Below are 16,666 nucleotides of genomic sequence, written 5' to 3' on the forward strand. Positions count from 1 at the left end.
GAGTATACACACTCCACACAGTTAGGGCCATGGCGGGAATCGAACCCATGACCTCAGTGATGTGAGGCAGTAATGTTAACCATTACACCATCCGTACTGCCCAATTAGCTGCCGTAAATTGTTATGCAGGTGAGTTAATGCACATAATCTAGTGAGTAATCCAATGAAAAAGATCCCTACATTCAGAGATGTATGTCAAATGAATAAATAGATTATATTTAGATTATATCTCACACCAGACAAGTTGCACTCACATTGGTCCATATGTTCTTAATTTTGTTGGAAAGATTGGGGCCAAGTGGGCCACAATCTGAGCCCAAAGGCTATCCAACAAAGGGGAAACCCATCTTGGCTTCGCCCCCACTTTGCCACACACTGCTTACAGCCATCTCATGGGTTCCTGAAGATGACCGGCAGCTGGGACACACTCTTTTAGCACTTCTCACCACCGCAGGCTGGTTACCAATGTCCTCCATTGTACAGGAGACCCACAGCTCGGCACACCATGCAGATCTGTCCCCTCAAGATGGCCTCCTCAGCACTGCTCCAATGGTACCCTCAGAGCCCAACTGTCAGTGTGGGGTTTCTAAAAATAGACTTTAGTCATGACCCAATGACTGCATGTGTCAAGGTGCCCATACACGGTGCGATCACACCTGTTATGGGCTGGATCGCATCGCAACACATGCGTTTTGAATGCGTTTTTCTACTGTGCGATGCGATGCCCATGGGAGTGCGCTTCGCACCGTGTATGGGCACCTTAACTGTCAGCTTCCCCTCTCCACACACAGGCCCTCATTCTGGTCTGATCATTCATGTGGGCGGAGTAAGAGGACATGCAAACCTGAATTTTGCAGATTTACGGGTCAGCCAGAATAACCCCCACAGTGCAGACAGAACAGAGATGGGAGAGTCCCTGCTGAAAGCTCACATTTCAGTATTAGATTCTTACCATTCTGGGGGTACCACTTAGCCAAGAACAATGAAATAGTCTGCAAACCGGTATTGTTAGTGGCAAATGAGTCCAGAGGTGTGGGTGGTGCATGGGCTGTAAATTCAATAGGTGGCATCACGGGTGTTGGAAGGGAGTATGGTACAGGGTGGCGCCCAGTCCTCCCATGGTGCACCCTCTCATGTGGGCTCCTCAACTTGTGTTCCCTCTTCCGACCACCCCTAGCCATCCCACGGTGTCTCATTAAGCGGTTTTGCGAGAAAACAATATTACTTGGTTGCAGATCTGCTGGATGCCATGCGCTGGACTCCCTAACCGGAGACGTTGGTTTGTAAGAAGAGCACTGGTGTCCATAAACGTGCGATATGAGTACCTCCTATGTGTGGCGGCCATCAGGAAATCTGTGCCAATCATATTGAAAGAGGGCTGTTTAGGTGTGTAGTGGCGTCATATGGGCGGTTTTTATGAATCTGTAGCATGCTTGTTGTGGGCTCCCTGTGATAACTGTTATCCTATAACTGTTGCCCTTATATGGATTCTTTTTATTATTTGGTGTTTCCTGCTCTTGTTACATATTAGTATTTTGGCTGCATTCATTTAATATATATGAAAATTTTAAGTTAACCATAAAATAACAAACTTTGCACTTTACTTTTAGGTAAACAGTTACAACCCAGGAATTGGATATCAGATATTTGGAAATGTTATCTCTCTCATCCTCGGTTTGACACCATTTGCCTTCAGATTGTCTGAATCCAGGGATTTGGAGCAGCTGGCCACACTCTCTGCCTCAGACCTTTATAGTGTCGCTTTTGGTTCTAGCAATGACATCATGGTAATTTCCATGGTCGTAATTAGTTTTGTCGTTCGAGTTTCTCTGGTCTGGATTTTCTTTTTCTTGTTATGTGTAGCAGAAAGGACATACAAGCAGGTAAGCTTAACCTACAGTAACCTTATAATATAGAATTTTTTATTTATTTTTTATCTTGAGGTATAGAATATGCTGCTGATTAGTAGGACTAAAGGTCCATACACAGAGGTCGTTTTTGCCCAGCGTGTATGCACAGCAATGATTGGGAAAATCGCTAGGCTGTGCATACACACTGAGCAATTTTTGCCCGTCCAATGGAATTTTCCCAGGGGTGTGCAGCATTCCATAGCAGGATGCTATAGAAAGCCATCCACCCTATCGCTCCTCTGCTGGTAATACGGCAGATGAGCGGCGGCCAGCAATGATGCCGAAGCCTGCATCAGCACTCACCGTTCATAACTGGCCCAAACACACTGGGTGGCTTTTGAGCTGAAAGTGGTGTGTGCATGCCATCATAAGCCACACTGGGGATTGTATACAATCGCTATCTTTAAAGACTAACAGGGGGACCGTAATATCTCTGATGGGTGTACACCAATGGTAGCTGGCTGCCAGCTTAGTAGGACAGGCTGATGACCAGCAATCCCGTGCCACCCCATCCTCTCACCTACTGCCACACTAGCTGTTTCATGAGCACTGACTAGCTGTTGCATTGTAAGAACCTGAGGGGCCTCCAGCCAACTCAACCATTATCCTGGTATCTTGCTTGTGTTTTACCCCTCACACCCTGCATGAGCTAGCATACTGTCTGATAATGCCTCTTTCATTACAGTGACATTTTTATATTGATACATACTCTGCCGTATCACCATTCATGTTCTACAGTATAAAAGGGGTGGTTTTTATCCATCTCTGTAATAGCCTGTGTCTCTGGGCCTTATATAAATGGCCTATGGTGTTCACCAAATTGTAATCCCATGCAAAACCAGACGTCTCAGTCAGCAGCTGTCATATGAGGAATTGGGTAACAGGTCTCTGCTGTATTCATTACTTTATTTACACTGCTTAATGTTTGTTATGTGATTTGCAGTACAACATATGAAATATCTGTAACTGAATATAAAATATCAGCAAGTTTTATTGCAAACGCCAGCATTTTGCACATTAAGAGAGTGGAGTGTGTAGGGGGCAGGCATACATGGAGTGTGTAGGGGGCATGCATCCAGTAAGGCAGCAATCTAGGGTGTTTTGAGTGTCGCTAGCATGGTCATTCTGTCTCTTTCTATACCATCTCCTTTCTTCACAAAGGAGATGGCACGCTGACCAATGTTCCCTCTAATTTTACGAAGGCTGTGTGCGGCAAAAGATTTTGGCTGTGCAACTTTGGAAGGAAATTAAAACTTTTGTGCGTCACTTATATATAAATGGAAAATGATGTTCAGCATTTGTGGTAACTTTACTTCAAAATGATATTAAACATTTAAACATTCAAAACACAGCACACAATGTAGTTATTGGGTGAAACACACATTAATTGAGTCCACAACTGCAACAAGGGACCACAGCTGCTTTGTGCTGTCGCACGCTCGTCAAGTTGTGTGTGCGCACACAGCCTAGAGGGAACACTGACGCTGACCCTTTCAACCCAAAAAATACAAATGCGAGCCTGCATACCGACCATGCCTGGCCCCCTGGCTAGTGAACCCTGCCACAATTATTGTAGTCATGCTCGCTGCTGAATAACAGTAGTGTTCTGAAGCATGTCTTCCTCTCTAGACAACAAATTATCAACCTAACCTAAGCAAACTACTGTTAAAAAAGGAAGTAAAATGAACATGTGGCAACAACAGATAGAATTGATGTCTAGCCCTGAACTAAAACATGTTCCATATCTAAATAACCAATGAGTCTCCCATAGTTATTTTGCTCTTTAACATACTTATGATATTTAGAGTGTGTGCAGGGTTTCTAGGCAGGCTAGGCAAAGCTTTGCAATACTGTCTCTGCTCCCTAATACCCTACTCTTGGCCTGTAATATGTACATCAAGTATTTCAAATAATATTAGATTATTTTTAGTTTTAATTAACAACATAATAACCACATTATATTCGAAAATCCGCTAATAGCACTAACAGCTAATCCCCACATTTCACCTCCCTTTTTAATGATATTTAAAAGGGCGCTACTTCCACCCCTGAGAACTCCAGCAGACATTTTGGTAATCCCGAAACCAAACAGAGATCCGACCAGATGTTCTATCTATAGACCTATTTTGTTATCGACTTGGATACACCCAGAATAGTTCAGATATCCCAAGACACCAAACATTTGATATTACTAGAAGGGCTATATACTTGAATTATTCTATTCAAAAACGGAAGCTGTCCTCCCTTGTCTTGGCACTCGATGTAGAAAAGGAGTTTGACTGCATATCCTGGCCCTTTGTTTTTGCTGTTCTCAATAAAATGTTTTTTTTGCTGGTAAATGTTTTATATGCCATTCAAGCACTATATCGCTCCCCTATGGTGTGGGTTTTTGTCAATGGAGCAAATGTCTAATAGTTTTGAAATTGGTGACTGTACCCGGCAGGGTTGTCTGCTCTCTCCACTCATATTTGCACTTGTCATGGAGCCTCTATTGGCAAGGATAAGTAACAATAAGTATATCCATGGAATTTGTACAGGCCCTTCTGAACATTAAAATTATATTTTGACAGCTGCAGTTGTCTTTACCCCATTGTAATTGCCATAGTTAAGATGTCTTAGCAGTGTGAACAATTCTCTAGTGATTCCCTTATACTGTATGTTCTGAAGTACAAAAGTAATTGTTCATTTTTTGCAGAGATTATTGTTTGCTAAATTATTTGGACATTTAACATCTGCACGGAGAGCTAGAAAGTCTGAAGTTCCACATTTCCGTCTTAAAAAGGTTCAGAATATTAAAATGTGGCTATCTCTTCGCTCATATTTAAAGGTAGGTGAATATTTTCCTAAAGTTACACCAGGGCGACTTCTTTACTCCATCCTCGCTTGAGCCACCCGACCGCATGCCATATATCCTATGCAGTCCTTTTGCATATGATATATTACAATCACAGCAAAGCCTGTAAGCATGGTTACGATCTGACAGATCTTTCCTGAAGCCTGGGAGACTTGCAGACTCCGGTGCGATGCGCATGGGACCGTGCATCATGTCCGTCCTGCTGTCAAATACATGCGATGTGGATGCGAAAGTGAAGAAATCGCATGTATATTGTGTAGTGTACGGCCAGCTTTACATCATACTTCACAACCAAAAGCCAGAGTTAATTTGGGTGTTAATTTGGTAGGTGATTACTTATGTGTTTTATTACTAAGGCATTACCGAAATTCTTATTTGTTTAGGGTGGTGTCAATGCCATAAATCACCACATTGTAAAGTGAGGGACAGAATCGTAATGTGACTATTCATGGTCTGTGCTCCTTTCACTTTCATTGCCCTTTGTAACTCTTGTCAGTGGCATCCTGCAGGACTGCATTCCCCCAGTTTTCATGCATAGCACGCAGTCACAGAAATGATCAGACCACTGCCTTCCTCATGACTAAATACAGGGCACAGCCTCTGATTATTCATATAAGGAGAGACCACACCTTTCAGTTGCACTATGATGACAAAACTCTAAGTAAGGGGATGATCCTTCTAGAAAGTGATCATTTTGGTAATTGTGTTATGAGGGTGTCTGTAAAATTGTCTTACTTGGGTTCTAGACTTTGGTATATTTATAAGGAAGTGTACCATTATATAAAGAATAACATTGTTATTTTTCTTTTAGCGAAGAGGACCCCAACGTTCAGTTGATGTAATAGTTTCATCCGCCTTTTTACTGACCATATCAGCAGTATTTATATGCTGTGCACAGGTGAGATGGATTTATTTATTGCATGATCCTTTGTCAGGACAGGACGATATAAGATTTTTGGAAAGTTCTGTATAGATAAGTGTTCTGTAACCGTTTTGGTATTCACCAGGTACAAAATTAATGTACAGCTGAATCTTTCAATTATGAAAAACTCCCAGTATCCTTAAGTGGGCATTTATTCTGACATTGGAATGAATGCCCTTGAGCCCAGATTGAGTGCGCACACTGGGAGGAGGTTAATGAAGGACAGAATGATCATGTTCCGTCCTCCATTAGCATAAACAAGATCTCTAGTAATATCACTAGGTTTCATGTGCAGCCGATCAACCATAGCATTCGTTACTAGCACCTGTGGGAGCGCAAAATCACTTAGCACTGTAGGCTTTTGTCGTTCCAAAGCGACAAATCAGCTCAACATCGCTCCGGTGAGTACCCAGCTTTAGTTGGCTCAGATGATGAATAAAAGGATATCTTAAAATTAAATGAAAATAGCTCTCCGTGCAAATGATAAAGCTGACTAGACCGCCACCGTGGTGTGTGTGAACCCTGGGGTTCTACCGTTTTTGGCTGTGATGAAAAGGTTAGGGCTCTCACAATTTTGCAAATTGATAGCCAGATAAAAAAAAAAAAAAAAGTTTTTATGTTTAACGGTAAATTGTGACATGGATTCAGCTTGAACTTTAATGTAAAAGCTACAATTTATTATTAACTACTGTATGAATATTTGGTACAGTAGGAAAAATCTATGTTAATCTAAACTTGTACAGGTTTTTTTATTTAAAAATAAATCTCTACAAATGACTGACACTTATAGTTCATGTATGCAGTAAAGTTACCGGAAACATTGATAGAATGATTGTGGATTAATTTTGAATTTGACTGTAAAAAGTAATTTTGGCTTTTCTGGAGCTTTTACAACTTTTGTGTTTATTTTCCCTTACACATCTACCTTTTATTTTCCCTTACACATCTACCTTTTTGTTGCTGAATGGTTACGGTTATGTACAATTAAGTTAATTTATCTTAAGTGTGTGTGTGTGTGTGTGTGTGTGTGTGTGTATATACATACATACATACATACATACATACATACATACATACATACACACACACATACACAGGGGGCCCAGCCCTCACTACAACAAACTAACTCGCCTTAACATTCAAATAATCAATTCAATAATTAGTGGGGTTTTAAGTTCATGAATTGATCAATGCATTTAAGCAATTCATTTCATGAACTAAAACCCCATTAATTAATTATTTAATTGATTATTTGAATGTTAAGGTGAGTTAGTTTGTTGTAGTGAGTGCTGGGCCCCCTGTGTTTGTATTTACTAGAGTGTGTGGTCACAGGCCACTGCACCCCATCCTGGGAAGTGGGTGCTGTTTGCGCCTCATTCTTAGGAATGGTGAGTGTGTTGGTACTTCTGTATCTATATATTTGGGTTGATTTTTAATTAACCTCTGTTACTGTGATCATAGCCTTCTCATGCACCCTAGATAAGCTCATTTACCTGAAACCTGTGACAGCTGCCCCTTTAATACTAATTCAGGTGCTGTGTTTGGGATTGTCTCACCTTTAAAAGCCATAGGGTATTTGGCAGTTGAGCATTAACCCAGAAAAAAAAAAAACACATGTTCATTTTAGCTATGATGTGTAAAGGTGGCCATACACATGCAGATTTATCTGCAGATCTGTCTGGTTGGAACAAAAACATGGTTATGGATGAGAGAAAATGACAGTTGACCATTTGCTTGGAAATGCTGGAAAACTGACAAACTGTCAGTCATCCATAACCATGTTTTTGTTCCAACCAGCCAGATCTGAAGATAAATCTTACTGGTGTATGGGTACCTTAAGCAGTGGCCAGGTTCCCATGAAAACCAGTTGTTAGTGTAGGACTTGCAGTGAAATGGGGTCCCTTGGCGATGGGCTGCAAGCTTAAATGCATTGATCAATTCATGAACTAAAACCCCACTAATTATTTAATTGATTATTTGAATGTTAAGGTGAGTTAGTTTGTTGTAGTGAGTGCTGGGCCCCCTGTTTTTGTATTTACTAGAGTGTGTGGTCACAGACCACTGCACCCCATCCTGGGAAGTGGGTGCTGTTTGCGCCTCATTCTTAGGAATGGTGAGTGTGTTGGTACTTCTCACCGTGCTTGAGCAAAAAAGTCCTTTAATCAGGCAACATATTATGGCAACAACAGTAGGTCGGCAGGATCAAAGTTTCGGTCTGGGTTTGACAAATTTGATGGTTCATGAAAGATAAAAGCTTAAATATAACATAGTGTGTAACTTAAAAAAAAAAAAAAACTGTAAGATATCATAGTATATAGTGTAGATAACCTTATTAGGAACCCATTGGTCCCATAAAAATTCACCACAATGGGTATGTAAAGGTTAAATCTGGAAATCTATCTAAATTATTCTGAAAACCCTCTGCACTAAATATGTGCAAGAAAATGATTGTTCTATGTCAGGTACCAATTTTGATAAGCAAACTTTGTTTCAGGTTTTGAAACCTTGTCTCATGCATTTGTGTGAATTTCATATGTTTGATGTGTTTATACAACATAAATGCATTTTGTGTAGACACGTTATTATCGTTTATTTATCGACACATGGGTCCAGTCCTCAAGATACCACATTGTAATATCCAAAATGCACAGGACCAGAAGCATTTTGGATAACTAATTATTCTGTATTTTGGAATACTTTTATAAGGCATACTCCACCTGTATACAAATGCAGACAAATGGTTAAAAAAAACACATGTACAAGATAAAAAACATAATCAATTCATATGGTGTGACCAATGATTTGCAAGACAGGGATGTCATTCCAGTGGGGGGGCGTCTTCTAGCCACCGAAGATTAGCAGGCCAGTGATCAGGTCTTAATTAACCCTGTAGTGTTTGTTTTACAGCATTATTAGTATATTGGCTTATATCACATTGTCACCTCATATACTATATTGTGTTTTTTAAATACTACCTGGTCGCCCCTAGAAACTCTGTGGGTGCTTATGAAAAATAAACACACTATCATGAAATAAAGCAACGAACTAGCACTCATGTTTATGATGCTACTTTTATGATGAAAACCTCACATGGAGTCCAGAGATCAACGGCAACCGCCTGCCCAATAAGCTATCTATATACATATGAAAATATGAATCCCTGCGTTGCCCTCCTTAGAATGAAAATTCCTATACACCAATGAAAGAAACATGGCAGCACTCTCCAGCCTTGTGAAAACATAAAATGGTCCTTTGTTACTACGTACGTTAAGGAGAACCTGCCGTCCGGGACAACTTGTACCACATTGTGTTATAGAAAACAGTCCTCTATTCCTACAGTACGTATGTTTTCACAAGTCTGTAGAATGCCTCCTTGTTTCTTCCAGAAATACACTCTAGTGTTCCCCCTAGGAATTTTTTGGGGCAGGGCGCCGCTGTATGGGATGGGGGCGGACCGGGCCCGCCGACGTCATCGTTGTAGGCGTGCCCGGGCCGCCGCGTCATCGTTGTAGGCGTGCCCGGGCCGTCGCGTCACCACAGGAGGCGTGCCCGGGCCGCCGCGTCACCACAGGGGGCGTGCCCGGGCCGCCGCGTCACCACAGGGGGCGTGCCCGGGCCGCCGCGTCACCACAGGGGGCGTGCCCGGGCCGCCGCGTCACCACAGGGGGCGTGCCCGGGCCGCCGCGTCACCACAGGGGGCGTGCCCGGGCCGCCGCGTCACCACAGGGGGCGTGCCCGGGCCGCCGCGTCACCACAGGGGGCGTGCCCGGGCCGCCGCGTCACCACAGGGGGCGTGCCCGGGCCGCCGCGTCACCAAAGCGGGCGTGCCCGGGCTTCCTCGTCGTACAAGGGGGCGGACCTGGCCCCGCCGAAGTCCGTGAGCTGCCGGGGAAGCCTAGCGCCGCCGAGATTGCGGTGCCTGGAGCTTCCCCGGGCACAACATTAGTCAGGCAGCAGGCTCTTTTAGCGGGGCGCTGCTGGAGGGGCAGGGCGCATTTTGCCCTTTAGAAATCGGGCAGGGCGCAGCTAAACAGCCTAGCGGGAACACTACACTCTATACATTGTTCATGTGGTAATTGACTATACTAGCTGCAAAGGCCTGGTTTTTAAAGTAATATCTACATAGGTGCATTTCCAGCAACCATCACTCCAATGTTCTAATGGTACATTGTGTTTGCTAATTGCGTTAGACTAATGGGTGATTAGAAGTCCCTTGTGCAATTATGTTAGCACAGCTGAAAACAGGTTTGCCCTTAGAAAAGCTATAAAACTGGCCATGCTTTGAGCTAGATAAGTATCTGAAGCATCACATTTGTGGGTTTGATTATACTCTCAAAATTACAAAACAAAACTTTTCATGCGAAAATTGACAGTCTATTCCTGTTCTTAGAAATGATGGCCATTCCATGCTAGAAATTGCCAAAAAAGATAAATATTTCTGACAATGGTGTGTACTACTCCCTTCAGAGAACAGCACAGATAGGCTCTAACCAAAGTAGAAAGAGAAGTGGGCGGCCCAGGTGCACAACTTGGCAAGAAAACGAGTACATTTGAGTCTCTAGTTTGAGAAATACTTCACAGGTTAGCTGGCAGCTTCATCAAATTGCACCCACAAAACACCAGTGTCAACACCTACAGTGAAGAGGCAACTCTGGGATGCTGGTCTTCTAGGCAGAGTGGCCAAGAAAAAGCCATATCTGAGACTGAGCAATAAAAGGAAAAGAACACAGGCATTGTACAGAGGAAGATTGGAAAAAAGTGTTATGGCAGACAAATCGAAGTTTGAGGTGTTTGTATCACACAGAAGAACATTTGTGAGATGCAGAACAAGTGAAAAGATGCTGGAAGTGCCTGGCGCCATCTGTTAAGCATGGTGATGGTTTGGAGCTGCTTTGGTGCTTGTGAAGTGGGAGATTTATACAAGGTAAAAGGGATTTTGAATAAGGATGGCGATTTTACTTCATTTTGCAATGCCATACCCTGTAGACCAGGCATTTCCAAACTATGGCCCTCCAGCTGTTGTGAAATTACAATTACCATCATACCTTGCCAAAGTTTTGCTATTAGGTAATGCTAAAACTATGGCAAGGCATGCTGGGATGTGTAGTTTCACAACAGCTGGAGGGCCACAGTTTGGACATGCCTGCTGTAGACCGCAACAATGACCCAAAGCACACCTCCAAATTATGCAAGAAGTATTTAAGGAAGAAGCAGGCAGGTATTCTGTCTGTATTGGAGTGGCCAGAGCAGTCACCAGATCTGAACCCCATTGAGCTGTTGTGGGAGCAGTTTGACCGTATGGTACGCAAGAAGTGCCCATCGAGCCAACTTGTGGGAGGGGCTTCAGGAAGTGTGTGGTGAAATTTCTTCAGCTTACCTTAACAAGCTAGAATGCCAAAGGTTTGAAGGACAAAATTATTTTTTCAAATAATCATTATTTCTGACCTTCCCAATGTCCTTTTAATTTGCAACTCATTTGATAAATAAAAATCAGTTTTTCATGTTAAACACAAAATTGTCTGGATGACTCCAAACCTTTGAACATTGTGTGTGTGTGTGTGTGTGTGTGTGTGTGTGTGTGTATAGATAGATATATAGATAGAGGTATATTACTCTCACAACAGACTGGCAACACTCGAAAAAAGTAAAGAAGCAGTGAGGTTAATTGCCTCATGGCTGGTATTTGAGTGCTGCCAGTTAGCTGTGTACTGTGGAGCTCCTACCTCGGAAAACTCATCTGGAGGGCACCGGTCACTTGTTATCCTTGTACGTGAGTGCTGCCCAGTCTCTCTCTCGCTCTCTCTCGATAGATATAAGCATGTGTCTATGCTAAAGCATCAGCCTGCCATCTAGTGAGCAACAATAGATAATGCTAGGCAGATTGTATTTTCCAGTAAATTGTTTCTAATTGTGCAATGCATACTTTAGCAGTTCCTTTAGGTGCATATGCTTATCACTAATCTAATATTTACATTAATGTACTGTACATTTCCTAGAAGAAACCACTAGACCGGTTGACATTAGAACTTGAGAATTATGGGTGTAGATCACTAGAACAGTATAGCATCATGAAGGTTAGGTGCAGAAAGGATTCCTTTTCCTACATGATGTATAGAACACTTGCATAAACGTTCTTAAAGTCCAATGTGTATCTGGTTTCTAATTTTTGTTGCAGCACATTTGGTTTAGTAAAAGTTGTAATCATAAAATATAGTACAAAATTTTCTGATTTTTTTTCTTTTTTTTTTCTAGCTACTTCATATTCATGAAACCTTTTTGGAGTGTCACTACAATTGGGAACTAGTCATCTGGAGCATTTCATTAACCCTTTTTTTATTGAGATTTGTTACACTTGGATCAGAAACCAGCAAAAAATATAGCAATACCTCAATATTGTTGACGGAACAGGTGAGTGAAAAATTCTTACTATTTTCATAAATGATCTTTAATGTTCCAAACTGCTTCTAAATCATTTACAGATGAACAATTTCCCCAGGGTTGCATTTTGCTGCATTAACCCCTTCATGACATATGACGTATATATACGTCATATGTCAGTTGCGGGGGAATCAAGCCAGCTCACGGAGTGAGCTGGCTTGAAAGAGAGCAGGTAATGGCTGTATATTACAGCCAGGTCCCTGCTCTCACGGCCACGAGCGGCGAGTTCGCCGATCGTGGCCGTTTAACCCTTTAAGCACCGCGGGCAAAGCGCCCGCAGTGCTTAAATAGCTGATCGGAGGGGGGGCGCCCCCCTCCGGCGCCGATCGGGGCCCCCCGCAGCGAGATCGGATGGTGCCGATCGGTTGCCATGGTAGCCAGGGGTCTAATGTAGACCCCTGTGCTGGCCGTGTATGCATACCTATTACATCCTGCCTCAGGCAGGATGTAATAGGAAGTGCATAAAATCACTACGTTCAGCCATAGAGCTCTATGGCTGAACCTAGTACAGGCGATCGCGCCCCCTAGTGGTCAAGTACACTAGGGGGCCTTGTAGTAAAAGTAAAAAAAAAAAAAAAATAAAGTTTAAAAATAAAAAAAAAAATAAAAAAATATTAAAAGTTCAAATCACCCCCCTTTCCCCATTTCCCAAATAAAAATAAATAAAAAATAAAAAAAATAAACATATTTGGTATCGCCGCGTTCCTAAAAGTCCGATCTATTAAAATATAACATTAGTTATCCCGCACGGTTAAAGGCGTAAACGGAAAATAATTCCCAACGCCAAAACTAAGTTTTTTGGTCGCATCGCGTACCCAAAAAAAAATAACTAAAAGAGATCAGAAAGTTGCCCATATCCCATAATGGTATTAATTAAAAAGTACACTTCAGCCCGCAAAAAATGAGCCCTCACCCAGGTCCGTAGGTGGAAAAATAAAAAAGTTATAAGCCGCAGAACATGGCGACGCAACGCAAATTAGAAAAACCGTAAAAGTTGCGATTTTTTTTTTTAGTGGTAAAACATAACGAAAACTATATAAGTTTGGTATCACCAGAATCGTAACGACCCATAGAATAAAGATAACCCATCATTTTAAACGAACTATGAACTCCAAAAAAACCGTAACCAGCGCAAAATTGTGCAATGGCGTTTTTTTTTTTTTTTACCCCACATTGAATTATTTCCTGATTCCCCAGAATATTATACGGTATAGTAAATGGTACCATTACAAAGTACAACTTGTCCCGCAAAAAAAAAGCCCTCATGTGTCTATATAGCCGGAAAATTACAAAAGTTACGCTTATTTGAACGCAAGGAGGAAAAAAAAAAAAATTACCTTAAAAGGCAATGTCGTGAAGGGGTTAATAGCTATAAAAAAACAAAATTATTTGAACCTGTGAGAAATTTAAATATAGAAATTCCATACCAATTTGCAGATATGTTTATTAAACAGCCAACAAATGTACAGGTCAGTGCACACTGCCGTTAATGTCGGTCATTAATTTGTGTATAAACCATCTTCAATGTTGGTGTATGTATCATAATTACAGTAGAAATATTAGGGTGTTGTCATGTACCCAGCATTTATGCATCATACGGTGCTAGATTCCCTCAAAGTGTGGCATACGTACCATTCCACTGATGAAATTAAACACTTCTTAAAGTGTTCCAGAGATACTGAGCTGCAACTTTAGCTACACAGCATTTCTTTTTAAACGTACAGCGGAACTTGATGTGAGAAAATGCGGTGACTTCTGTATAGCACTTCATATACATATTCAGGCTCATTCACACATAGGAATATATACGGATGACTGGCGTTGGGGATGCCGGCAGTCCGAATACCAACGCCGGCATCCTGATGGAAGTATGTATACTTACTCCCCCTGCCTTCCCTTATGCCTAACCCTCCCTGCAGTTGCCTAACCCTTCTACCAAGCTGCCTAAACCTAACCCACCCCAAAGCGTAAACAACCCCCCTTCTTACTGCCTAACCTTTTAGCTCTCTCCCCTTCTGCCTAACCCTACGTCCCCTGCTAGTGTTATTCCCAGGTTTTTTTATTTATGTGAGAATGCTTGAGAAAGAGAAACATGGCATGCTGCGTGGGGCTGTTTGGCATGACTGCGGTCATTGGGGTGTATTCAATGCTTTCTGCTATAGTGAGCAGGGTCAGTATTCAACTGACAGCCTGCACACGCCGTTTCCCCTTTCTATGTTTTTGGAGCAAGGGGGAATTGGCGTGTGCGGCCGCTAAAACAGCGAGCCTCATTGTTTAGGGAATCCTCAATGTCCTCCGACAGCGAGGATTCCCCCGGAACATTAAATGTGGTGAGTGGCCGGCGGGGGGGTTTAATCGGCGAGGATCACTTGTTTTCGTCGATCCCCGCTGTTTAACCCCCTTGCCGGCCGCATTGAATACACCCCATAGTGTGAGAACACATCTGTACTTCCAGATTTGATCAGTGCTACTAGCCATAAGCACCAATTTATCCTGAGGTAAGTATTTATTTTCTACCTATAGAATTTCTCAAGCTTAGTAATATCATTGATCATATGTTAGATATGTTGTCAGCTCGTCAAAATGACAAAGCTGCCAGTGTGTGTATGGCTGTGTGTGCGTGCCCCAATGGAGCTCAGTCTGGCACCATCTAGTAGCCGCTAGCACTCCATGGATTTCAGTAGCCATGTTATTCTTTTTTTATTATATAGGATAACTTATATTTTTATGCTCTACCTAAAGGATTGATGACCTTTTCTTTGTGAAATGTGTTTTGTTTTATATAAGTTTATATTTTTCGACTCGATGTCCTCTACAGTACGTGGATGGTAGCTAATATATTACAATGAAACAAATGTATATTGACACCCTGCAATGCATTTCCTGTATTCCACAGATTAATTTGTACTTGAAAATGGAGAAGAAACCTAACAAGAAAGAAGAGCTGACACTTGTCAACAATGTCTTAAAATTAGCTACTAAGTTGTTGAAAGTAAGTGATCTATTTACAATCTGCACAAGTACTTCATACTAGATTGTAAGGGCCCTCCCTTCCCTTTGTTGTCTTGCCTCTACAATAATAATACTGATTGCTGATTGGAACCGCGAAACACTAGCAATCATACTTTATTGTTTCAGCTATTCACTTGTCATTTCCTCTGCAGTATAAACATGATGAAGCAGACTACGGGTTGATATTGTCTGGTACTTTAGCGATCAGCTAATACTCTCTTAGGCTGTGAGCTAGAGTTTTGAAATGTGTTCCAGAAGAGAAATTCTAAGAATTCATAGAATTCTCTTTTATGGAGAGGTTATGCAAAGGGAAGACTGCATTATATGAGAACAACCTCTAAAAGTAATACCTATAGTTCACAGGTTCTCAAACTCTGTCCTCGGGACCCCGCACGGTTCATGTTTTCCAGGTCTCACAGAATCACAAGTGAAATAATTCGCTCCACCTGTGTCCATGAGTAATGAATGCTCCTGTGCACCTGCCGGGTGACCTGGAAAACGTGAACTGTGTGGGGTCTTGAGGACTGTGTTTGAGAACCAATGCTATAGTTTATAAAACTACAAAAATTGCAGTTTATATAAAAATATATATATTTTTTTAAGGGACTGGTGCCTTAGAAAAAGGCGCAATTGTCTTTCTTGTATCTATTTAATGGCTAACTTTGATGAATGACATTGTTGGCTTTTAGAATTCCAGGACTACTCTTTAGGCAATGTAGTAGTATATACTACAACATTGTTTATCAGAGGTGGTAGAGGCTAATACAGTAGAAAAAATGAAACATGCATGGTATAGACATAAGGATATCCTTACAAAGAAATAAGGATCAAATATGGTTTGAGGTAACAATATGGTTAAAAAAGGGGCAGACTAGATGGACCAAGTGGTTCTTATATACTGTCAAATTCTATGTTACTAGCATTCTGCAGTAAATGTGTTTATAATTTTGTAAATGTGTTATAATTATGTTAATTGCTTTTTATATGAAGAAAACGTTGTTTAGTGGACTGCCTGTTATTTAAGCATTTAGCGTGATAAGATTTTCATATGCTAGTTGGAGAGTTGGATTAATCTACTTTTGATTTCAAATACCTTGTTTAGTAAACTGTTACCTATTTGTTTTCTCTTTAAGGAACTTGACAACCCCTTTAGGTTATATGGTCTTACAATGAATCCTCTGCTTTACAATATCACCCAGGTAGTCATCCTGTCTGCTGTGTCAGGTGTTATAAGTGATCTGCTGGGATTTAATCTCAAGGTGAGCTCTCCTTGGTATAGTACTCTTTGGCTTTGTAGGCTTAGCACATAATTAAACATTTTAACAATTTATGCATTTGACACTTTCTATAGTGAAGATAAACATTTTCCAAGCCCTGGTGCCTAATTTGTGTAGTTATAAGTATGTAAACAAACTAATTGTTTGTTAAGAACACTTCCATTTTTTCTGTTTGTTTATATTGTAAAATTAGGTTATTATTTTACAAATAGTAGAAAGAGTCTAATTGCTGCTCATTACATAAAAAAAAACA

At 41.4% G+C, this 16,666-nt stretch overlaps 1 protein-coding gene across 2 annotated transcripts in view; it reads left to right on the plus strand.

The window, feature by feature from the left end:
* PHTF2 (putative homeodomain transcription factor 2) overlaps positions 1–16,666 on the plus strand; it is an 86,648-nt gene that overhangs the window by 64,159 nt on the left and 5,823 nt on the right. For both annotated transcript variants that reach the window (XM_083183050.1, XM_083183049.1), the window contains 6 exons: positions 1,611–1,883; positions 4,606–4,737; positions 5,576–5,662; positions 11,939–12,094; positions 15,021–15,116; positions 16,270–16,395. In XM_083183050.1, the coding sequence (XP_083039176.1) occupies positions 1,611–1,883; positions 4,606–4,737; positions 5,576–5,662; positions 11,939–12,094; positions 15,021–15,116; positions 16,270–16,395 (870 nt within the window). The remainder of the gene's footprint in view (positions 1–1,610; positions 1,884–4,605; positions 4,738–5,575; positions 5,663–11,938; positions 12,095–15,020; positions 15,117–16,269; positions 16,396–16,666) is intronic.

The sequence above is a fragment of the Crinia signifera genome, chromosome 4, assembly GCF_055691185.1.
Source record: "Crinia signifera chromosome 4, ASM5569118v1, whole genome shotgun sequence".
In the NCBI taxonomy this organism is placed as follows: Eukaryota; Metazoa; Chordata; class Amphibia; order Anura; family Myobatrachidae; genus Crinia; species Crinia signifera.